Below are 25,670 nucleotides of genomic sequence, written 5' to 3'. Positions count from 1 at the left end.
TATTGGGAAGAGGGAAAAAGCCACGACAAAGCTGTGGAGGCCGGAATTTATCAAGTTTCATCTTTCTCCTACCAAACTTAGTAATCTTTATGTTTCTTTGTATGATTTGTTGTTTGGCTACCATGTCTATATGGAGCTAAACTTCACGTTCTAGGGTTGTGGTTCTTTCATGACTATTGTTATTCGGATATTGATTTTGACTTCTTGATTTATCATATTAGTTTATTTATTCAATCTTGCGCTTATTTATTTGATTGCTTGATCACCAATTGAATATTATCTACGAATCTAGAATTGAACTCGAAAGTGGGAATTCTATATTGCATACAGGATTGAGTAGGGCAAGTTCTTGAACTCGGGCATCGGGAAACAGATTCATGGTTAGGATAGACATATACCTAATTGCCTTGCTTGGTTGATTTACAGGAATTATAAATGCGTTCTTGTTGATTCTAACTCCATAGACATATAGGCGTTAGGTTAGCTTGAATAGGCGAGTAAGAACTCGACAGATTTTTATGAGCAATATTAACCCTGTCAACCAATAAGCTAGATAAATTAGTCGGCCAATTCAATTTAAGAATACAATAGGATTGTTAGATAGCCCATAACCCTAGATCGTTTTCATTACATTGATATCATAAAAATTCTTATTTAGATAATTATGATAGTCTAATTTAGTTAATAGTTAATCATAAGTCCTCGTGGGTTCGAAATCTGACTTTTAGTCTCTTTATTACTTGACGACCACGTATACTTGCGTGAGTGTGTTTGGTCGCAACAATCAACAACAGAGAAACCATAAGTTGAATCTTGTTTTGACTAGTACAAAATAGGATGCAACAACCCCAATTCTAACCATTGTAACCTCTGCCTCCACCCCTATTCCGGCTGTTGCAACCTCTACTCCTCCCTTATTTTTTCTCGTTGACGAGGATGACGAACTCTCGCCCAATGACGGGGACCTTCGACCTCACAAAAGGAGATCTATGGATGTGGGTGGCGGAGTTCCTTCGGACGTCGACGTAGTAGAAGAAGGATTCACATTGCGTGAGACTGAGATAATATATGTTGGTGATGATATTGGGTCGAGCCTTGAGGCCCCGTATACGGTAGAGTCAATGAGGACATGCCCTTGCATTCCGAGGGGGGTAATGGTAGCATTTGACAACGGCTCTATGCCCATGGGACGGGGAGAGGCTTCGTCCTCCAGGATGGCAATAGATGTCTCATTGACCAGCGGGGACAAAGGAAAAGACATCACCGATGAGGGTGATGACTCAAGTTCCGACATGGACCGACGAGGGGCTCAGCCAGATTGAGGTGAGGATGGAGGGAGGCACGAGGACCATCATGATCCCAATGGATCGTGACTTGCTGAAAAATATCGAGGAGGTGGTCCCCTCTCTTAGTGCTCTCTATTTTGATGCCGAGGGTGTGACCCTCAGGGAGATAAATGACAGTACTCTATCGGAGAATATTGATGGCCTTACTCTCAGGGTAAGTATAATAATTGTTTGTTCTTTACTCTTTGCCTTAACTCGTTCCTAGGTTTTGACTCTTGTCTTTTCTTTGATTTAAAGACGGTTATTTTGGAGATTGACAATGCCCGAAGGGAGAAGAGGCGAAAAGAAATTTATGTAATGTTGAAAGGCAAGTACCACGAGTATCGTAGAAAGTACCGGGACCTTCAGAAGCAACTTCGTGAGGGGGTGGAGATGAGCTAAAGATGAAGGATGAAGAGCTAATGTCGCCCGTGGGGAGATTCAACGTCCTCAAGGAGGCGTTGAAAAGAACAGAGGAGGAGCTTGAGCTAAGCAAGGGCGTGGAGGCCCAGTGTAGTGACCTTCAGGCTCAACTGGTTGAACTGCGCGGCCAGTTAAATGGGTGTCACCTCGAGATTGATACTCTAAGGGGAGAGATCGCTAAGAAATAGCAGGTGCTCGAGAAGGCAGAGTCTTCCCAATTGGATGCTCGGAGAAAGATCGACATTCTTGAGCTGGCGAATAAGACTCTCCGCTCTGAGTAGGAAAATGATCTATCGACGGAAAGAGCTAAGAAGGACCGTCTTGAGGAGAGGATCAGGGAGCTGGACAAGGAGAACTCTAAGCTTCATGATCGAGTTGCTGATCTCAAGGCCGAGAAGGTTCAACTACTCACGTGGCCTAATTCATCAAATGCTTTCGAGTATCCTAACATTTTTTGGGAGCTGTACGAGGAGTGGATCCATGCTAAAGCCCAGTTGGACGTGCTCCATGACTTACATACGGCGCTATTTCGGGAACGACTCTTGAGTATGCTTGAGTCAAGGCCTGTGAGGCTCGGGTTGCTTGTGATTATGATCATGCTACACCACATCCTGGTGAGTAGGATGAGGAGGAGGGCATAGATCGGCTCGAGGATGATGCCTGGTATGATTCCGCTTACCCTCAGGGAAAAGATGGAGAGGATGCTGGGGGCCGATATGGTGATGGTGTCGACGATCGGGGTGGTGACATAGTTGAAGGCCGAGATGGCGAGGGTGTTGAAGGCCGTGATGGCGATGGCCAATAGTTTTCGTTTAACTTTTTGTGTATTTTTTGTTGGCGTCTTCGAGTGCCTATTATAAAAACCTCTTTATCTAAGTATGAATATCAAAGTTGATCCTTGTACCTTTTTTATTCCTGCAATTTGTTTCTGTACATGTATATTTTTGCTTATGTTTGCATTTTTGCTTTTTGTCCTTTTTATTGTTGTCGCCTTCTAGATGACCGTAGCCTTTGAGCTGAATAGTCGTGGGACATATCGGCCCTTTGTTTATATAGGTTAAGTATGTCTCTTAGTTGAGATGTGGCCAAGGGCCGATAGGTGTTGTTCGAACATGGTCAAACTTAGCCTTTCATTAAGTCGTGGCCGAGGGCCAATAGGCATTTATTCGAGCTTGGTCGAGCTTAACCTTATGTTAAGTCATGGCTGAGGGCTGATAGGTGTTTGTTCGAGCTTGGTCAAACTTAACCTTTCGTTAAGTCACGACCGAGAGCCAGTAGGTGTTGTTCGAGCTTGGTCGAACTTAAACTTTCATCAGGTCACGGCCGAGGGCTGGTAGGTGTTGTTCGAGCTTGGTCAAACTTAACCTTTCATTAATTTGTGGTCGAGGACTGGTAGGTGTTGTTCGATCTTGGTCGAACTTATCCTTTCGTTAAGTTGTAGCCAAGGGCCAGTAGGTATTGTTCGAGCTTAACCTTTCATAAGAGCAGTTTCAATAAGTGTGAATTTCTATTACTTTGATGTCGTTACTCTGATTACATTGTTTTTCCCTCGGACAATTTTTGGAGAAAGTTACAAATTTTGGGTGTTGGCTGGTGTTCCTGTCCTAGTCCCTTCATTGTTCGACTTGGAGAATCTTGAGGAGTCGAGCAATGAAAAAGAAATCAGTATGTTCTCGTACACTCCGACTCGAAGTGTTCCACCCGTCGCCTCGTTAAAACTCTCCTTGAGAAAACCCTATTGAGACAAAACTCAAGTGAGGGAAAAAAGAGTACGACTTGGGGGGGACTTCTTGTTTTCTAGAAGTTGAAGTATTTGAGGTGGCTGATATTCCAATTGTTTGGTAGTTATTTTCCTTCCATTTTCTCTAGTTGGAATGAACCCTTATTTTCTTTGCCTATAATTTTGTATGGCCCGTCCCATTTGGTTCCCAATTTGCCTTCTCGTGGATCCCTATTTGCTTGGGTTTTGGCTTTGAGTACGTAGTCCCCGATCTTGAGCGGTCAGACCTTTGCCTTTTTGTTGTAGTAACGTTCTGGCTGTTATTTTTGGACGACCATCCGTATGTATGCCATATCTCTTCGTTCATCGACTTCATCGAGCTCTTATCTCCTACTCTCATCGTTGCTAGTGCCGCTTTCATGGGAGTACCTCAGGTTGGGTTCTCCGACCTCGACTGGTATAACTGCTTATGTTCCGGCCACAGTCCCTTGGCTTCTTCAAGTTTCTTCTTCATGATGTTTAATATGGGCTTATTGGAGGATTCTACATGGTCATTTCCTACTTGGTGATAAGGAGTTGAAAGTATCCTCTTAATGTGCCATTTCTCGAAGAATTCAGTAGTTTTCTTTCCCGTGAACTATGGCCCATTGTCGCAGCTTATCTCTTTGGGTAGACCAAATTGGCAGATGATGTTTTTCCATATGAAGGCGATTACCTCTTGTTCACGCACTTGGGCGAATACTCTTTCTTTCACCCATTTAGAGAAATAGTCAATTAAAACTAAAATAAATCGTACATTACCTCACCCTGGCGGGAGTGGATCCACGATGTCCATTCCCCACTTGATAAATAGCCATGGAGAGGTGACCGAATGAAGGTGTTCACGTGCTTGGTGGATTATTGGGGCGTATTTCTGACATTGCCTGCATTTATTCATGAATTCCGAGGCATCTTTCTTCATGGTGGGCCAGTAGTACTCGGCCCGTATGAGGCACCTGACGAGTGATCGATCACCAGAGTGAGCGTCAAAATGGCCTTCATAGACTTCCTCGAGAACGCATTGAGTTTGGTTTGGGCCTAAACAATTTGCCAAAGGACCGCCATACGTTCTCTTGTATAAGTCATTACGAAGGAGGTTGTATCTAGCCACTTGCATTCTTAGTTTTTTAGCTTCCTTTTTCGTCGTTTGGTAGGGTGCCATCTTGCAAGTACGTAATAATATGATTGCGCCATTCCTAAGTTAAACTTACAGATTTTACCTCGACTTAGTGTAGTGAGTAGTTGAGGAGATGGACTACGCTTTGTTCCCCGGCCGTGATGCTTTTGGTGGCAGTGGCCAATTTGGCGAGGCCATCTGCTTCGACGTTCTAAGTTCGAGGGATCTCGTCGAGCTGGCATTCGTCAAAATTGGGCAGCAACTTACAAATCTTGGCTTGATATTTTTGCAACCTTTGTTCTTTGATTTGGAAAGTCCCTCTGACTTGGTTGACTGTGAACTGGGAATCACAGCGGAGTCTTAACCGCTTTGCCCCATATTTGAGTGCTAGCCTCAACCCTGCAATTATGCTCTCATTGTTAGTCATATCCGTGCATCTTATGGACTGGCGAATTACTTCATCGGTGGGGTCCTCGAGTACGAGTCCCAGTCCGGATCCGGAGGCATTGGATTTTCCATCGGTGTACAGGACCCAAAGGTCTTGTGTTTTAAAAGAAGCTTGAACAGCTTTTTTCTCAGCCTCAGGAATTACTTTCACGCTAAAGTCTGCAATGAAGTCGGCGAGCACTTGCGACTTTATTATTGTTTGAGGCTGATATGTGATGTCGTGCTCACTTAGCTCGATGGTCCATTTGGATAGCCTCCCCGACAGCTCGGGTTGATGCAAAATGCTTCTTAGAGGGATAGTGGTAACGACTGAGATAGGGGCACTAGAAATAGGGTCTAAGCTTTCGTGAAGCTACGACCAATTGCATGGCCAATTTCTCGAGGTGTGGGTACCTCGTCTCGGCGTCGACAAGTGTTTTACTGATATAATAAATAGGAGATTGCGTACCTTTGTTTTATTGAATTAGGGCCTCACTTACTCCTACTTCGGAGACGGCGGGATAGACGAGGAGGTGTTCCCCGGGTACAAGCTTCGAGAGTAAAAGTGGCGATGACAAATATGCTTTCAGTTCTCGCAATGCTTGCATGCACTCGGGCATCCACTCGAGGTCGTTATTCTTTTTGAGTATGTCAAAAAATCTATGGCATATATCGGACGACCGCAAGATAAATCTCGATCGGGCGGCGATCTGACCAGTCCACCTTTTGACTTGCTTCTTAGTAGTAAATTGCTCAGGTGTCCCGTCGATAGCCTTGATTTGATCTGGGTTGACTTAATCTTTGGCGGCCACTTCACCTTCGTTCCAAGCTTCTCAAGGGTGTAGACCACCTCTGTAGGTGAAACACAAAAATTATGAGCAGATAACAAAGGGGGCATACCTCTCTCGTTCATGTGAGTCTCCGTCCTCGGCCTAGACGGGCCATCATCATAGCAAAAGGAGGGAAGGGTGGGTGCCCTGACATAAGTCTGGTATTGTTCCCTGTTTGCCTACGAGATTGGATAATCCCTCCTCATGTTTTCTCTTCGTTCTTTCCTGGGCTCGGTTTGTACCAAGATGAGTCGTCGGGTTGGTCCATTGAGGTCGTCATCATCTGCTCGGACCTCTGCACAGTAGGCATTATGGATTTCATCCCAAGTGGTTGTAGGATACTTCATCAATCGGCTCAATAGCTTTCTGGTCGCTCTTGAACCCTCCCTACTCAACCCATTCTGAAAAGGCTGGGACTGTCATCCCCTCAGACACATTTGGTAAGGTCATCCTTACCCTGTTGAATCGGGTGAGGAAATCCCTTAGTCTCTCTCCTAGGGATTTCTTGATGGCAAAGATGTCGTTTACTCTTGTTTCGGCTTTCTTGGCCCCGACGTGATACGTTCTACCTTGTGGAGCTTTAATTATGTGAAAAAATCATTCTCGAATGATATAAGAAGGATTTGCATTTATGGTAGAAATTTTGTTTCCTATACTATTAAATATCTATTTTCGAATGCAAGAAGGTTTTAAAATCACATAATTTACGATTAATTAATTCAACATTTCCTTTTTTAGACTCACTTTTCCAATCAAAAAATATAACCAATATTTCCCTACATGAACTAAACTATGTACCAACACACAAAGACTATCAGCAAGAACATGTAAAATCTAAAGATATGCATAATCAAAATTCAAAGCAGCAAAAGGTCAAAACAAATAAAAACGGCCAGTACGTAGAAAATGTTTATCTCTTTAGAACAGAAGTATACAGATAATTATACATTGTCTCTCTGTCGCTTCAACTTTCTTCAGTTAATTAGCTGAAGAGGCTGCTGTTTCAAAGGATTGTTTCCTTACAAGAAGGCATGTGATTTTTGAGGGCTGAGCATGTGTATTATCAACTGTACACAACACGAAATCCGGTCGATGCAATGCTAAAGCAAACCTTTCTTTTCCTGCATCCAAACCAGAAGCATCTAACAGAACATGCCATGAATTTCTATGAGCTTCTGATATCCAATGCATCGAGTAACGTGTTTCTCCCACGTAAGCAGGATATGCAAATAGCCCTTTTGGACTATGCTTAGATTTTCTCCTAAAATATTGGCTAAGTTGTGATCCTTTAATCCTCAAATCCAGCCATGTTTCTGGTGCTGCAATCACTTTTGAATCTTTAAAACTAACAAATTCCCTTATACAATCATAATCTTCACCAAGAATTGTCATGTAGTAATTTCCCCTGAAGAAAGGGTAACATTCTCCAATCATCATCATTGCTTCTTTTAGTGTAACTTTAAAAATAACTAAGTACTCCTCTTCACTTACTCCACATTGTTGCAAAGCTCGATTTCGGACTTGAATTTCTGGGATTGAAATGAAATTCCCTTGGTAAGAAGTTTTCTTGGTGAGAATATCAAGCAATCTTGATGGTTCCAATAGGATTTTTCCCAACTCTGAATTACTACTTCCAAAAGAAGGCGACGACGACTCTCTCCTTGGGGATTTTCCTTTCCCATTAGCGGATGATTCATCGATCAGACAAAGCGTATAAAGATCAATTTTGTCTCCTTCTGCCACAAGTCCATTGCAATATTCAGGGTACTTGGCCAAAACATACTGTTGAACATATTGCATTTCACTTGGTGTTATTGGCCCTGACCATCTTAAATCAAGGCCATGGAGTGTTGATATAGCTTCTGCCACCAAATGGGCTGGAATTACAGTATTTGCTTTCTGTTCTTTTGTCAACAAATCTTAATCAAAACATACTCTTTTAAGCTCATAACATGAAATAACTCATGACAGAAAATATTTTTCAAAAAAGAAAAGTTATTATTATGGTATTGTTTTTTTCCAGAAAATACTTTTCAGGGAAAAGTCTTCCACCAAAAGGGGGAAAATGATGACCTCCCTCACTTTTTGGCGGAAGTCATTTTCCTTCAAAATTGTTTAAAATTTTAACTTTATATTATTGCTTTAACCAAACTCCTAGACATTATTATCAATCATCAATACTCAACAATTTTATCAAAACACCGTTCATTTTGCTAATATTATTATAAATTTTAATAAATGTTTTTTCGGTACTTATTTTCATAATCTCCAACCAACCATCAGAAAACACTTTGTGAGAACTAAATGTGAAAGAAGATAGGAAACCAGAGGAACAATAAGTTTTTAGCAATGTTTGCATTGAATTTTGCAACTAATTAGTTTCATGTCCTTTCAATTTCATCAACCATACCAACCCAATTATCATAAAAATAAGACTAAATTTTATGGATAATCATTCAACTTTGTGTTTATTACGCAAAAGTCACTTTTCTTCTTTTTGTTACGTAATAATCATTCAACTTTGTGTTCATTACCCAAAAGTCATTTTTCTTTCTTTTGTTTTACAAAAATTATTTTACTTTACTCTATTTATCACAAAAAATACCTTGGCCAGATTTTATAATACTTTTACTTGAAAAGTCTATTATGTCCTTGACATTAATCCTCTCATTTATGTAATACCTTCTAAATTATATACTATATAATATATTTTTACCTAGGTATTTTACTTATAATTAAAATAACTTTAAATTATTTTATTTATTATTTTTATAATATATTCATACATTTAATTATTTTTCATGGAACTCAATTTGTTTAATCATATTCAAACATGAACATATTTTAAATATAAAAATGATAAAAAAAATATTTATTTTTTAATATTTATTTAAAATAATTAAAATATATTTGTTTAACAAATGATATTTTTATAGTCAATAAAAATTTTAAAAAAAGTTTCAAATATATTTGTATTTAATATTAAGTTATTTAATGCTTTATCTGTTAATATTATTTATTTAAAATTATTAATCTGATGTGTTATTTTGTTAAATATGGGTATTTTATTTATTAAATTAATGGATATGGCTTGGCTGATAAATCAATGAGCTTTGATTTTTTTATTTTTATTAAACATATTTCGTTAATCATGATTAAGAACGTGGACTTGAGATTTATTCACGGTAATGTTAATGACAATTTTAATAATGCTACTTATATATCTTGAAAATTAATATTAAGAAAAAATTAAATGTACGAATATATTACATAAATGAGAGGATTTATAATGTCAAGGGCATAATAAAATTTTCAGGTGAAAGGTTTGTAAAATTTTATCAAAGTGATTATTGTGATAACTAGAGCATAGTAAAATGATTTTTGTGTAACAAAGGAGAAAAAATGACTTTTGGGTAATGAACACACAGTTGAATGACTTTTACATAACAAAAGAAAGAAAAGTACTTTTAGGTAATGAACAAAAAGTTGAATGACCGTCCATAAAATTTACTCTAAAAATAACATATAGATAGAGAGAAATTGAACTTGCCTTAACCACCATGCTATTTGGTCTGCTATTAATTGGTGATCTTGGTATAGGGGGTAACAAAGATTCTATAACCTCACCATCCTAAACAAGAAGAATTAAGAGGAAAAAAGCAAAATCAATCAATGAAGTTGAAGCTTTATTAATTGAAACTCATTAGACTGAAATCTTGGATTAATTAGTACAAGATCTTCATCACTCAGAAGATATAGAAGAGGTCATGCATACCTTGGAATCTTCGTTTAGGCTTAGCTGTTCTTCAACGTCTTTTCCCATATAGTGTCTGCACTTTGATTAAACTGAACAAGCAACTGTTTTAAGGCCAGGAACTGAAATCTGGAGATTTTGACAAAAATAAATGTGCAGAAGAATTGCTAATTGATTTGCACAATGATATGGCAAATAATTAAACGTTAAATATATATTTAACATTAAAAGGGGACACAAAGACGCCGACAATAATAAAAGTCAATTACTGATTCACTCTCTCTTTAGGTAACTAAGGTAATCTCATGCCCAAGGAGGCATCTTTAGAATAAAGTATAAACTAGAAAAGAAAAATATTTGAAGCTTGTGATTTTGCATATGATATTTCAATAAGAAGTTTATAATCAAATTATTTTAGTTATGTAAAAATATTCTATATTAATTTTTAGAATATATTAATAAAAAAATAATATCACATAAAATAAAACAAAATTACTATCTTTTTTTTTTCCTTTGTGCCCGATAGGACAATAAGTGATTAGTAGGTTACAATTGGAACCTTCAAGTTATGAGTCAGAATCTTAGTGATTTCTGATCCTGTTGACATTTTCTACTCTCTTTTAATCCATGGGAAAGTAAATGAGTATTTCCTTTTGTTTTCTTTTTACCAAATTAAAGAATGCTCAGAGACAAACTTATCAAGATATTGAAATGATCCTTTAGTAAGGTATTTAATTTGCATATAGTGACAACATAAAATTTTAATATGGTACGTAAATGTTTTTAAACATTTTATAAAAGGTTATCCTCATATATTTTGGATTATTAATTTTACTTAATATAGATAATTATATGTAATTATCTTTAGGTAATCTGATAGTGAATTTTTTTTCACTAGTAATATATAGAAGTTAAACTCAAAAACATATTTTCTAATAATTTTCAGTTTTCATAGCGTTTAAGAATGAGTGATACACTTACTAATAATGCTTCAAACACATAAACTACGATGAATCATTTGTTGGTATTCAATAATTAATCAAATTTGAAAACGGTCATAGAGCTTGATGTTTTTTGTTTCTTATAAGTATCAATCAAGCGGACACATAAACTAATCACAAGTTGATTAAAAGACGGAATGCAACAACTCAATAAATTAATTTGTTACTAATAAAACATATATAGAGGTATCAATTGATCAAAAAAGTTATTGTTAGAGATAGCGACCGTTTAAGCATTTAAGAACGTCGGCTAGGTTTGAGGATTGTTTGGTCCTATTATGTGAGATCAGCTTGAATAGTTCATAACTAATTCACCAACAAATATTAAATAAACAATGGGAATATCATGTTGGTCTCATCTCCAACGTTACTTAATATTTCAAAGTAAAGAAAATTAATTTTTGGCAGCATACTATCTAGAATTTTCATATTTGACCCAAAATTCAACAGGACGAGGCATCTTTTATATGCTCCTATGGGTATTTTCATCGGAGAAAAAACCAATTGGCCAAGTATTCGACAAATAAAAAATCCACATGAGGATATTTTAAACTCTTTTCTTTTTTTCTTGTTCCTCCTTAAGTAAAAAGTTGGATTACCAAAATATCCTTCTTAAAATCGTAATTACCTTATTTATAGAAAATAAAAAATGTAAGAAGAAAATAAAAAATGTAAAGAGTAATATTTTTTTTTTAAAAAAAATAATAATTTATTTGAAATGTCATTTCTAAAAAGTTGTGACTTTTTAATAAGTAACTAAATATCTTTTTTAAGTATATTCAACTGTGTAACGACTCGGCCGGTCGTTTTGAGTATTACAACCTCGTTTTCTCATTTACTGCTCAATTTATACTTTATAGTGTTATATGACTTGCCGGGGTAATTGGATCGGGTCCGGTGAAGTCTTGGAATGAATTGGAACATTTAGTTCCAAAGTTTAAATCTTAAGTTGAAAAGGTTGGCTGGATGTCGACATATGTGTAAACGACCCCGAAATAAAGTTTTGATGATTTCAATAGCTCCGTGTGGTGATTTTGGACTTAGGAGTGTGTCCGAAAAATTATTTGAAATCCCGTAGTTAAATTAGGCTTGAAATGGCGAAAATAGGAAGTTAAGTTTGGAAGTTTGACCAGGGAGTTGACTTTCGTCGGAATCCAGTTCTGAAAATTTGAATAGGTCTGTTATGTCATTTATGACTTGTGTGCAAAATTTGAGGTCAATCGGACTTGATTTTATAGGTTTCGGCATTGAATGTAGAAGTTGGAATTTCTTAGTTTCATTACGTTTGAATTGGAGTATGATTCGTGTTTTTAGCATTGTTTGATGTGATTTGAGGTTTCGACTAAATTCGTATGATATTTTGGGACATATTGGTATATTTGGTTGAGGTCCCGGGGGCCTGGAGTGAGTTTCGGATGGTTAACGGATTGAATTTTGGACTTTGAACTTTGCTGGAATTTTTCCGATGCACTGTCTCGTTTCCTTCTACGCGATCGCGTGAGAAGGTTCGCGATCGCGTAAGCTTAGCTGGACGGTGGAGAAATTTGCTCTTCGCGATCGCATGAAGAGGGCTGCGATCGCGTAGTTCTGGGATTTCCTGATTCGCGAATGCGTGGCTAAGGTCGCGTTCGCATAGAGGAAATGGAGCAGAAGTGGAGGTCACGCGTTTGTGCTTCGCGATCGCGTGGACGAGTCCACGATCGCGTAGGTCTGTGAAGTTGAGCTTCGCGATCGCGTGGACATGTCCGCGATCGCGTAAGGTTAAAATTTGTCAAGGAAAACTGTGCTTCGCGATCACGTGAGATTTACCGCGATCGCGTAGAGCAAATGACTGGGCAGAGAGTTTAAGTTCTAAAAATGGGACATTTTTAACGATTTGGAGCTCGGGGAAAGGCGATTTTTGGGAGATTTTCAAGAAAACCCTCTTGGTTTAATTTGAAGATTTGAGGGTCAAGATTGTGTCAAAATTTGATAAAATTAGTATGGTTGGACTCGTGGTTGAATGTGCGTTCATATTTTGTACCTTTTGTCGAGTTCCGATACGTGGGCCCCACGGGCGATTTTTGAGTTAAATTTTGGATTTTATTGGAAAATTAGTATTTTCATATGGAATTAATTCCAATAATTTGTATTGACTTAAACGAATTACGTGTGACCAGATTCGAGGCGTTTGGAGGCCGATTCGTGAGGCAAGGGTATAGCGGAGTAAAGAATTACATGGTTTGAGGTAAGTAACATTTTTAAACATAGTTCTGAGGGTATGAATCCCCAAATTTTGTGTTCTATCAATTATTGGAGGTGACGCACTTGCTAGGTGACAAGTGTATGGGCGTACACCATAGAAATGGTGACTTAAATAAATTCTGTGGAGTTGTAAAATTAAAGAATCAAGTCATTATTCGCATATCCTCTACGTGCTAGAGAAATTGAGCTGAGACTCGTATTAAAGATCATGGTTAGGCTACGTGCCGATACTTTGGGACCCATAGGGTCATGTTGCTGTTGAATTATTCATTTAAATTGTAATTTTATACTCAGTCACATCTATCATTTGCATATCATATCTCACTCTCTGTTGTCATTCATTGATACATCATATCATCATGTCGGGTTAATTTTCATGTCATTGAGAGCCCGAGAGACTGGAAAGTTTAAGTGATATTTATGGGATCGGGCTACACGCCGCATCATGCCTTATTTATTTATGCCTGGATCTGGCTATTATAGCGCTTGGGCTGAAGGAGCCCCTCTTAACCCTCCGACGGAAAAACAATCCGAGCGCACTATTCAGATATTAGAAGATATGCTAGGTACATGTGTTATAGATTTTGGGGGTTCTTGGGACCAGTTTCTGCCATTGGCAGAGTTTGCCTATAATAATAGCTACCAATCGAGCATTCAGATGGCTCCGTATGAGGGTTTATATGGGAGACGATGTCTCCGGTGGGTTGGTTTGAGCTAGGTGAGGCTAGGCTATTGGGTACTGATTTAGTTCAGAATGCTTTGGAAAAGGTTAAATTGATTCAGGAATGACTTCACATGGCGCAGTCTAGACAGAATAGTTATCCCGGCCTGAAGGTTCGCGATGTTGCTTACATGGTATGAGAGAAGGTACTACTCCGAGTTTTGCCTATGAAGGGTGTTACAAGATTTGGGAAGAAGGGCAGGTTGAGTCCTAGGTATATTGGACCTTTTGAAATACTTAAGATGATTGGAGAGGTGGCTTATGAACTTGCATTGCTGCCTAATCTATCGGGTGTTCATCCAGTGTTTCATGTATCTATGCTCCGGAAGTATTTTGGAGATCCGTCTCATGTTTTGGATTTCTGTACAGTGCAGTTAGATGGTAATTTGACTTATGATGTGGAGCCGATGGCTATTTTGGACCGGCAGGTTCGGAAGTTAAGATCAAAGAACATAGCTTCAGTAAAAGTACAGTGGAAAGGCCAGCCGGTCGGAGAAGCTACTTGGCAGACTGAGCGGGAGATGCGGATAAAATATCCACACCTATTTGAGACTCTAGGTATAATTCTAAACTCGTTCGAGGATGAACGTTTGTTTAAGAGGGGGAGAATGTAACGACACGACCGGTCGTTTTGAGTATTACAACCCCGTTTTCCCATTTACTGCTCAATTTATACTTTATAGTTGTTATATGACTTGCCGGGGTAATTGGTTCGGGTCCGATGAGGTCTTGGAATGAATTAGAACACGTAGTTTCAAGGTTTAAAACTTAAGTTAAAAATATTGGCTGGATGTCGACCTATTTGTAAACGACCCCGGAATAAAGTTTTGATGATTCCAATAGCTCTGTGTGGTGATTTTGGACTTAGGAGTGTGTCCGAAAAATTATTTGGAAGTCTGTAGTTAAATTAGGCTTGAAATGGCGAAAATAGAAAGTTAAATTTGGAAGTTTAACCGGGGAGTTGACTTTTGATATCGGGATTGGAATCTAGTTCTGAAAATTTCAATAAGTCCGTTATGTCATTTATGACTTGTGTGCAAAATTTGAGGTTAATCAGACTTGATTTCATAGGTTTCGGCATCGAATGTAGATGTTGGAACTTTATAGTTTTGTTAGGCTTGAATTGGGGTATGATTCGTATTTTTAGCGCTGCTTGATGTGGTTTTAGGTTTCGACTAAGTTCGTATGATTTTTTGGGCCTTATTGGTATATTTGGTAAAGGTCCCGGGGGCCTCGGGAGAGTTTCGGATGGTTAACGGATTGAATTTTGGACTTTGAACTTTGCTGGAGTTTTTCTGATGCACTGTCTGGTTTTCTTCTACGCGATCGCGTGAGAAGGTTCATGATCGCGTAGGCTTAGCTGGGCAGTGGAGAAATTTTCTCTTCGCGATCGCGTGAAGAGGGTTGTGATCGCGTAGTTCTGGGATTTTGTGATTCGCAAACGCGTGGCTAAGGTCGCGTTCGCGTAGAGGAAATGGAGCAGAAGTGGAGGTCAAGCATTTGTGCTTCGCAATCGCGCAGACGAGTCCGCGATCACATAGGTCTGTGAAGTTGAGCTTCGCGATCATGTGGACAGGTCCGCGATTGTGTAAGGTTAAAACTGGTCAAGGGAAAACTGTGCTTCGCGATCGCGTGATATTTTCCGCGATCGCATGGAGCAAATGACTAGGCAGAGAGTTTAAGTTCTGAAAATGGGACTTCGTCCCATTTTCTATTTTTAACGATTTGGAGCTCGGGGAGAGGAGATGTTCGGGAGATTTTCAAGGAAAACAACGGGGTAAGTGTTCTTGACTCAATATTGGTCAAATTACCCGAATCCATGGTTGTTTTTAACATTTAATTGGTGATTTAAATTGAAAAATTGTGAAAACCCTCTTGGTTTAATTTGAAGATTTGAGGGTCGAGATGATGTCGGAATTTGGTAAAATTGGTATGGTTGGACTCGTGGTTGAATGAGCGTTCATATTTTGTAACTTTTGTCAAGTTCCGAGACGTGAGCCCCACAGGCAATTTTTGAGTTAAATTTTGAATTTTATTGGAATATTAGTATTTTCATATGGAATTAATTCCAATAATTTCTATTGAATGAAATGAATTAATTGTGACCAGATTCGAGGCGTTCGGAGGCTGATTCGCGAGGCAAGGGTATAGCGGAGTAAAGAATTACACGGTTTGAGATAAGTAACATTTTTAAACTTGGTTCTGAGGGTATGAATCCTCGAATTTTGTATTCTATCAGTTGTTGGAGGTGACGCACATGCTAGGTGATGAGCGTATGAGCGTACACCATATAAATAGTGACTTAACTAAATTCTGAGGAGTTGTTAAATTAAAAAATCATGTCATTATTCGCATGTCCTCCACGTGCTAGAGAAATTGAGCTGAGACTCGTATTAAAGATCATGTTTAGTCTACGTGCTGATACTTTGGGACCCATAAGGTCATGTTGCTGTTGAATTATTCATTTGAATTGTAATTTTGTACTCAGTCACATCTATCATTCGCATATCATATCTCAGTCTCTGTTATCATTCATTGATACAACATATCATCACGTCGGGTTGATTTTCATGTCATTGAGAGCCCGAGAAGCTGGAGATTTTAAGTGATATTTATGGGATCGGGCTGCACGCCACAGCATGACTTATTTATTTATTTATGCCTGGATCTGGCTATTATAGCACTTGGGCTGAAGGAGCCCCTACGGAGTCTGCACCCCCTACAGTGAGCGCGGTTGATTTACATTGAGAGACTGATCTTCCCTGGGCATGGATCTTTCCCAAAGCATTTATATTGAAAGATGGATCTTCCCTGGGCATGGATCTTGTCCGAATCATTTATATTTGGGGATGAATCTTCCCCTGGGCTGGATTGGCCTTATAAAGTACTAAGTGACTGACTGTCGGTTGATATATATATATATATATATATATATATATATATATATATATATATATATATATATATATATAGGATGGATCTTCCTGGGCTGGATTGACCATATACAGTACTGAGTGATTGAGTATTCTGAGAGTGTGAGTACACGAGGTTTCCATTGTGGTACATCAGATACAACATATACTTTGGCATGTAGATATATAGATGTCATATTTCTCATATCATGCAGATTTTATCTATTTTTCCTGTACGGAGTTTAACTGTTGAACTAGAAAGCATGCCTACATTTCTGTACTGTTATTTCTGTACTAGAATGTACATGTTGATCTCATCACTACTTTCATCCTAGAGGTTAGTCTTGTTACTTATTGAGTTGGTTGTACTCATACTATACTATGCACCTCGTGTGCAGATCTAAGTACTTTCGGATACGGCGGTTGCCAGATTTGAGGATTTATCTGTTGGAGACTATCAAGGTAGCTGCTTGGGGTCTGCAGACCTTGGCTCTCTTTCCTTTCAGTTATTGTACTATTCTGTTCTTATCAGTCAGACTTTGTTATTATTTAGATGCCCATGTACTCAGTGACATCGGGTTTTGGGAGATTTTTGTTTCTAAAATTGTGAGGTTTTATATTGAATTCAAATATTATATTTTCAAACTTAAGAGATTATTGTGATTTATTGAGGTTATCGGTGTCACGACCCGAAATTCTCACCTTCGGACCGTGATGGCGCCTAACATTTCACTTGCTAGGCAAGCCAACGTTAGAATAATATTATCTATTTTTAAAACAATTTTTATATTATTAATAATCAAGGTAACAAAGGCGGAAGCAAAGTTTGAAACATAGTGAAATAATTCATAAAAACAACGGTATCTAAATACCATCCCAGAATTGGTGTCACAAGTGTACGAGCTTCTAGAATAAATACAAATAAAGGTCTGAATAATATAAAGTTGTCTGAAAATAAACACACAGCTAAAGTAAAATAGACGGGGACTTCAGAACTGCGGACGCCATGCAGTTATACCTCAAGTCTCCTCTGGTAGCTGAAATCCGAGCAAGTCTATGGTACGCCGCTGGGACCAACTCCAAAATCTGCACAAGAAGTGCAGAGTGTAGTATCAGTACAACCGACCCCATGTACTGGTAAGTGCTGAGCCTAACCTCGACGAAGTAGTGACGAGGCTAAGGCGGTTCACTAACATTAACCTGTACGCAATATTAATGACAACAACAAATAATAGAAATAAAACAGGTAACTCATTTATAATAATTGAAGCCAACTCAGCAGTCATAATCCATTATCATTTCAATCAATTATGTTGCAGCGTGCAACCCTCTCTCACAATATATTCACATTCATTTCTGTTGCAGCGTGCAACCAGCTCTCACAATATATTCCTTTTAACCAAGTCTGTCATATATTTATTTCAATCAAGTATATATATAGACTTTTAAATAAGTCTATTGCGGCGTGCAATCCGATCCCCCAATATTGACTTTAGATAAGTCTATTGCGGCGTGCAATCTGATCCCCCAATATTGACTTTTAAATAAGTCTATTGCGGCGTGCAATCCGATCCCCCAATATATATATATATATATATATATATATATATATATATATATATATATATATATATATATACTTTTATTTCCGTTGCGACGTGCAACCCGTTCCCCCAATATAATTTTAAACAACTCATAAATGTAATAAAATTTACTCCAATAAATATCACGTCCAATGAGAAATTATTAAGCAGCAAGGCACACAATAATTATAATTTATTTATGAACCAAACAATGACAAATAACAATTTATTATGAAAATCATAGAGAAAATAGACAGTTTAATATTTAATATGCTAAATGTCAAGTAGCAATTAATGCACATAATTCAAATAAGCATGTAGCAATTATTACAAGAATTTAAGAATTAATATTTGGCAAAGAATAGGAGAGAAACAATTATTATAATAATTAAGTTATGATTTTAAACAATTTATGATTTTTCAAGTAAGCAGACAAACAATTAATTTGACGACGTATAGACATTCGTCACCTCGCCTATACGTCGTTCACATGCAATTCATATAACAAATCATTTAAGGGATCTATTCCCTCAAGTCAAGGTTAACCACGACACTTACCTCGCTTTGCAAATTCCAACCGATTACTCAACCACAACCTTTCCTTTTAAATTTATCTCTGAAGGCTTCAAATCTATTCACAAACAATTCGATATATTCAATACTAATCATAGGAATTAATTCCATATGAATTTATAAATTTTCCGGATAAATAATCCAAAATTTATTAAAATATTCGACAGTGGGACCCACGTCTCAAATCCCAGAAAAACTCACGAAATCCGAACACCCGTTCCGATACGAGTTCAACCAAACAAAAATTGTCCAATTTCGATATCAAATGGACCTTCAAATCTAAATTTCTCATTTTTGGAATATTTTAGAAAAATCTGATTTTTCTTCCATAAATTCACAGATTCATGATATAAACGAGTATGGAATCATGAAATATAATCAATATAGGATAAGGAACACTTACCCCAATGTTTTCCGTGAAAATCGCCCAAATATTCGCCTTAACCGAGCTCAAAACAACCAAAATGTGAAAATAATTTAGGACTCTTCGATATATACACTACCCAAGGAATTTCCGCACCTGCGGTGCCTGGGCTCGCACATGCGAGCTCGCATCTGCGAAATAGGGCTGCCAGGCGAGGCCTTGCACCTGCGGAGGAAAAATGCGCACATGTGCTGCCTTCGCTTCTGCGGACGCGCGGGTGCGTGCAGGTTTTCGCACCTGCGGACTTTTGCCCAGCTACGCCCGGGTGCATCTGCGATGGAAGGCTCGCTTCTGCGAGCTCGCACCTATGGTCAAAAATCTGCAGGTGCGATTATAACAGAAGGCAAAAATTAAAATTTTGCTTAAGTCTAATTTTTTATCCGATTTTAATCTGTATCACTCTCGGGGTACTCGGGACCCCGTACAAATATATCAACAAGTCCAATAACATAATACGGACTTACTCAGGGTCTCGTATCGCGTCAAACAATGCTGGAATTATAATTCACACCCCGATTCGAACTTTGAGTTTTAACTTTTCAATTTGCAAATCTCGTGCCAAAACATATTAAATGAATCCGGAATGACTTCAAATTTGGCACACAAGTCATAAATGACATAACGGAGCTGTTCAAATTTCCAAAATCGGATTCCAGCTCCGATATCAAAAAATCAACCCCGTGGTCAAACTTGGAAATCTTTAGCCTTTAAATTACTAGTTTCCGTTAAATGGTCATAACTTGAGCTATGGGCCTCCAAATTAAATTTCGAGCATACGCCCAAGTCCCAAACCACAATACGGAGCTACCGAAACTTCTAAAATACTGATCTGGGTCCGTTTGCTCAAAATATTGACCAAAGTCAACTCAGTTGAGTTTTAAAGCTCTATTTCACATTTTAATCCGATTTTCACATAAAAACTTTCCGAAAAATTTTACGGACTGCGCACGCAAGTCGAGGAATGATAAATGGTGCTTTTCGAGGTCTTAAAATACAGAATTACTTATTAAATTTAAAGATGACATTTTGGGTCATCATATTCTCCACCTCTAAAACAAACCTTCGTCCTCGAACGGAGTTAGAAAAACGTACCTGAGCTAGTGAATAAGTGTGGATATTTACTCCGCATGTCCGACTCGGACTCCCAGGTAGATGCCCATACTGGCTGACCTCTCCATTGCACCCGAACTGAAGGATAACTCTTTGACCTCAACTTTCGGACCTGCCGGGCTAGAATAGCCACCAGCTCCTCTTCGTAAGTCAAATCTTTGTCCAATTGAACTGAGCTGAAATCTAACACATTGGACGGATCACCATGATATTTTCGGAGCATAGACACATGGAACACCAGATGAACCGCTGATAAACTAGGTGGTAATGCAAGCCTGTAGGCTATTTCACCCACCCTTTCAAAAATTTCAAAGGGTCCGATAAACCTAAGGCTCAACTTGCCCTTCTTTCCGAACCTCATTACACCTTTCATAGGTGAAACCCGGATCAATATTCTTTCTCCAACCATGAATGTAATATCACAAACTTTACGGTCGGCATAACTCTTTTGCCTAGACTGAGCTGTGCGAAGTCAATCTTGAATAATCTTAACCTTATCCAAGGCATCCTGTACCAAATCGGTACCCAACAATCGAGCATCTCCCGGTTCAAACCAACCAACTGGCGATCGGCATTGCCTTCCGTATAATTCCTCATATGGAGCCATTTGAATGCTCGACTGGTAGCTATTATTATAAGCAAACTCCGCCAGTGGCAAGAAATGATCCCAAGAACCTCCAAAGTCTATAACACAAGCGTGGAGCATATCTTCCAATATCTGAATAGTGCGCTCTGACTGTCCGTCTGTCTGTGGATGAAATGTTGTACTCAACTCCACCCGCGTGCCTAACTCACGCTGTACAGCCCTCCAGAAATGTGAGGTAAACTGCGTACCTCGATCTAAAATATTAGACACGGGCACACCGTGAAGGCGGACAATCTCACGAATGTAAATTTTAGCTAACCTCTCTGAAGAATAGGTAAATGCCACTGGAGTGAAATGTGCTGAATTGGTCAACCTGTCCACAATGACCCAAACTGCGTCAAATTTTCTCTGAGTCCGTGGGAGCCAAACAACAAAATCCATAGTGATACGCTCCCACTTCCACTCAGGAATTTCTAACATCTGAAGCAAATCACCAGGTCTCTGATGCTCGTACTTAACTTGCTGACAATTCAGACATCGAACTACATATGCAACTATATCCTTTTTCATTCTCCTCCACCAATAATGTTGCCGCAAATCTTGATACATTTTGGCGGTACCTGGATGAATAGAATACCTGGAACTGTGTGCTTCTTCAAGAATTAATTTACGAAGCCCATCCACATTAGACACACAAATACGACCCTGCATTCGCAGAACCCCATCTTCCCCCACAACAACCTGTTTGGCATCACCGTGCCGCACCGTGTCCTTAAGGACAAGTAAATGAGGATCATCATACTGCCTCTCTCTGATGCGCTCATATAAAGAAGACCGAGCGACTGTGCAAGCTAGAACCCGACTGGGTTCTGAAACATCTAACCTCACGAACTGATTAGCCAAAGTCTGAACATCTGCAGCTAATGGCCTCTCACCAACCGGAATATACGCAAGACTGCCCATACTCACAGCCTTTCTGCTCAAAGCATCGGCCACCACATTGGCCTTTCCGGGATGATACAAAATGGTGATATCATAATCTTTCAATAACTCCAACCATCTTCTCTGCCTCAAATTAAGATCTTTTTATTTGAACAGATACTGAAGGCTACGATAATCAGTAAATACCTCACACGAGACACCGTAAAGGTAATGCCTCCAACTCTTCAGCGCATGAACAATGGCTGCCAATTCTAAGTCATGAACAAGATAATTCTTCTCGTGAACTTTCAACTGCCGCGACGCATATGCAATTACCTTGCCATCTCGCATTAATACTACACCAAGCCCAATGTGAGATACGTCACAATATACCATATACGATCCTGAACCTGTGGGTAATACCAACACTGGCGTCGAAGTCATAGCGGTCTTGAGCTTCTGAAAGCTCAACTCACACTCGTCTGACCATCTGAATGGGACACCTTTCTGGGTTAATCTGGTCAATGGGCATGCTATAGATGAAAACTCTTCCACGAACCGACGATAATAACCTGCTAAACCTAGGAAACTCCGGATCTCTGTAACTTAAGTAGGCCTAGGCTAATTCTAAACAACCTCAATCTTCTTAGGATCCACCTTTATGCCTTCTGCCGATACAACATGCCCCAAAATGGCAACTGAGTCTAACCAAAACTCACATTTTGAAAACTTGGCATATAACTGATTATTCTTCAAGGTGTAAAGCACACTTCGAAGATGCTGCTCATGTTCCTCTCGAATGCTGGAGTGAATCAAGATATCATCAATGAATACAACCACAAAAGAATCCAAATAAGGCTTGAACACCCGATTCATCAAATCCATAAATGCTGCTGGGGCATTTGTTAACCCAAATGACATCACTAGGAATTCGTAGTGCCCATACCGAGTTCGAAAAGCTATTTTAGGGACATCAGATGCCCTAATCTTCAACTGATGGTAACCAGACCTCAAATCGATCTTCGAAAATACCTTGGCACCCCGAAGCTGATCAAATAAGTCATCAATTCTTGGCAGCGGATATTTATTTTTGATAGTGGCTTTGTTCAACTGCCAATAATCTATACACATCCACATAGAGCCATCTTTCTTCTTTACAAATAATACTGGGGCACCCCAAGACGAGACACTGGGTCTAATGAATCCCTGATCAAGCAAGTCTTGTAACTGCTCTTTCAGTTCTTTCAACTCCGGCGGGGCCATACGGTATGGTGGAATAGAAATGGGCTGAGTGCCCGGAGCCAAATCAATACAGAAGTCAATATCTCCGTCGGGTGGCATCCCCGGCAAATCAACAGGAAATACTTCTGGAAATTCACGAACAACTGGTACTGAGTCCATAGAAGGAGCATCCGCATTGAGATCGTGAATATAAGCCAAATAGGCTAGACACCCTTTCTCTACCATACGCCGAGCTTTCATATAAGAAATAACCCTGTTAGTAGAATGACCAGGAGTTCCTTTCCACTCTAACCGAGGTAACCCCTACATGGCTAGAGTCACTGTCTTGGCATGACAATCCAATATAGCATGATAAGGTGACAGCCAATCCATACCCAAGATGACATCAAAATCTACCATATCAAGAAGTAGAAGATCCACACTAGTCTCAAGATTACCAATAGTAATCACACACGAACGATAGACATGATCTACTATAACAGAGTCTCCCACCGGTGTAGATACATACACAAAAGCACTCAGAGAATCACAAGGCACAACCAAATATGAAGCAAAATAGGAGGACACATAGAAATAAGTAGATCCTGGATCAAATAGAACTGAAGCATCTCTATGGAAAACTGGAATAATACCTGTGATCACAGCATCAGATAACTCGGCCTCAGGACTAGCTGGAAAAGCATAAAATCGGGGCTGGGCCCCACCACTCTGAACTGCGTCTCTGGGACGGCCTCTAACTGGCTGGCCTCCACCTCTAACGGTCTGACCTCCACCTCTAATGGCCTGACCTCTACCTCTAGCTGCCTGACCTCTACCTCTAGCTGGCTGAGCAGGCGGTGAAGCAACCGGTGCTGGTATGATGGCACGAGAATCTTGTCGAGATCTGTTACTCGCCAATCTGGGGCAATACCTCCTGATGTGACCAATGTTTTCACACTCATAACACCCATCCTGATGTTGTGGCTGCTGAAGCTGACCCAAATGGGCCGGATAACCGCTGTAGTAACTCTGGAGTGGTGATGCACTAATAGGAGCTGAATGTGCAGTGAATACTGGCTGTCCAGAGTAAGGCATAGTAGGACCGTGACTCCCTGAAGCACCGGAAGATACATGAAGTGCTGAATGAAACGGTCTGGGAGGATGACCCCTACCAAAATTACCCCTGCCTCCAGACGAGGCATCACTGAAACCACCAAACTTACGAGGCCTCTTATTAGACCTCTGCCCTCTCTCCTGTGTAAGAACTATCTCGATCCTTCTGGTAACATTAGCAGCTGCCTGAAAAGAAATCTCACTTCCGGTTTCCTTGGCCATATGAAGTCTGATAGGGTGAGTGAGTCCCTCAATAAACCTCCTCACTCTTTCTCCCTCCGTAGGTAGTAAAAGGAGAGCATGACGGGTTAAATCCACAAAACGGGACTCATACTGAGTAACAGTCGTACTGCCCTGCTGTAGATGCTCAAATTGCTTGCGGAATTCCTCTCTCAGTGTGATAGGGAGGAACTTCTCCAGAAATAGCTGAGAGAACTTCTCCCAAGTAAGTGCAGGTGATCCGACCGATCGGGTCAATGTATAATCTTTCCACCACCTCTTGGCGGAACCCGTCATCTGAAATACAGCAAAATCGACCCCATTGGTCTCAACTATACCCATGTTCCGCAGTACCTCATGGCAGCGTTCAAGATAATCCTGTGGGTCTTCAGAAGGTATACCACTGAAGTGAACTGGAAAGAGCTTGGTAAACTTATCCAGTCTCAATAAGGCCTCAAAAGATATGGCGGGCCTATGACCGATCTGTGCCGTAATAATTGGCTGAACTACCCCAACTAACGGGGCTGCTGGAGCCTGATTCTGGGGAGCCATCTGCTCCGGAGCGGGAGTAGTGGGAGTTTGTGCTCCTCCCCCAGCCTGTGAGACGGCTGGTGCCACTGGAAATGTACCATTCTGGACCACACCCTCCATAAGACTTACCAAACGGACTAGAGCGTCCTGAAGTACTGGAGTGGCTATGAATCCTTCCGGGACCTGAACTGGTCCAACTGGTACATTCTGAACTGGAACCTCCTCCTGAAGGTCCACCTGAGGTTCTTCAACAGGTGCAGCTACTCGAGCTCTCGACTGAGCTCTACCTCGGCCTCTTCCTCGACCTCTAGCACGACCTCGGCCTCGACCTCTACCCCTGGCCATAGTTGCCACCGTGGGTTCTGGTCCCTGACCATCGGTAGAGGTATTACGTGTTCTCACCATTTGCAGGATCGGTACGAAGACGTCTGTACTTGTCTCTCAGAGGCTATGAAGTTTAGGATTAATATCACTTCTTTCTTATTCTGGCATGCGATTTTATTCTATTTTTGCACCTGCGGACTTTTGCCCAGCCACGCCCGGGTGCATCTGCGATCGAAGGCTCGCTTCTGCGAGCTCGCACCTGTGGTCAAAATTTTATAGGTGCGATTACAACAGAAGGCAAAAATTCAGATTTTGCTTAAGTCCAATTCTTGATCCGATTTCAATCCGTATCACTCTCGGGGTACTCGGGATTCCGTACGAATATACCAACAAGTCCAATAATATAATACGGACTTACTCGGGGTTTCGTATCATGTCAAACAATGCTGGAATTACAATTCACACCCCGATTCGAACTTTGAGTTTTAAACTTTTTAATTTGCAAATCTCGTGCCAACACATATTAAATAAATCCGGAATGACTTCAAATTTG

At 39.8% G+C, this 25,670-nt stretch overlaps 1 protein-coding gene across 1 annotated transcript in view; it reads right to left on the bottom strand.

Annotated features, from left to right (window-relative positions):
* Nucleotides 1-6,733: 6,733 nt before the first annotated feature.
* The window catches only part of LOC104102832 (uncharacterized), a 179,594-nt gene continuing 160,657 nt past the window's right edge, over nt 6,734-25,670 (bottom strand). Inside the window, exons 2-4 of the mRNA XM_070192007.1 lie at nt 9,656-9,710; nt 9,427-9,511; nt 6,734-7,775 (exon numbers count right to left, since the gene is read on the bottom strand). Of these exons, the coding sequence (XP_070048108.1) occupies nt 6,859-7,775; nt 9,427-9,511; nt 9,656-9,703 (1,050 nt within the window). The 5' untranslated portion in view covers nt 9,704-9,710 and the 3' untranslated portion in view covers nt 6,734-6,858. The remainder of the gene's footprint in view (nt 7,776-9,426; nt 9,512-9,655; nt 9,711-25,670) is intronic.

The sequence above is a fragment of the Nicotiana tomentosiformis genome, chromosome 12 (assembly GCF_000390325.3).
Source record: "Nicotiana tomentosiformis chromosome 12, ASM39032v3, whole genome shotgun sequence".
NCBI lineage: Eukaryota > Viridiplantae > Streptophyta > Magnoliopsida > Solanales > Solanaceae > Nicotiana > Nicotiana tomentosiformis.
The sequence above is the reverse complement of the archived record's forward strand: the minus strand, read 5'-3'. Positions and strand labels throughout refer to the sequence as shown.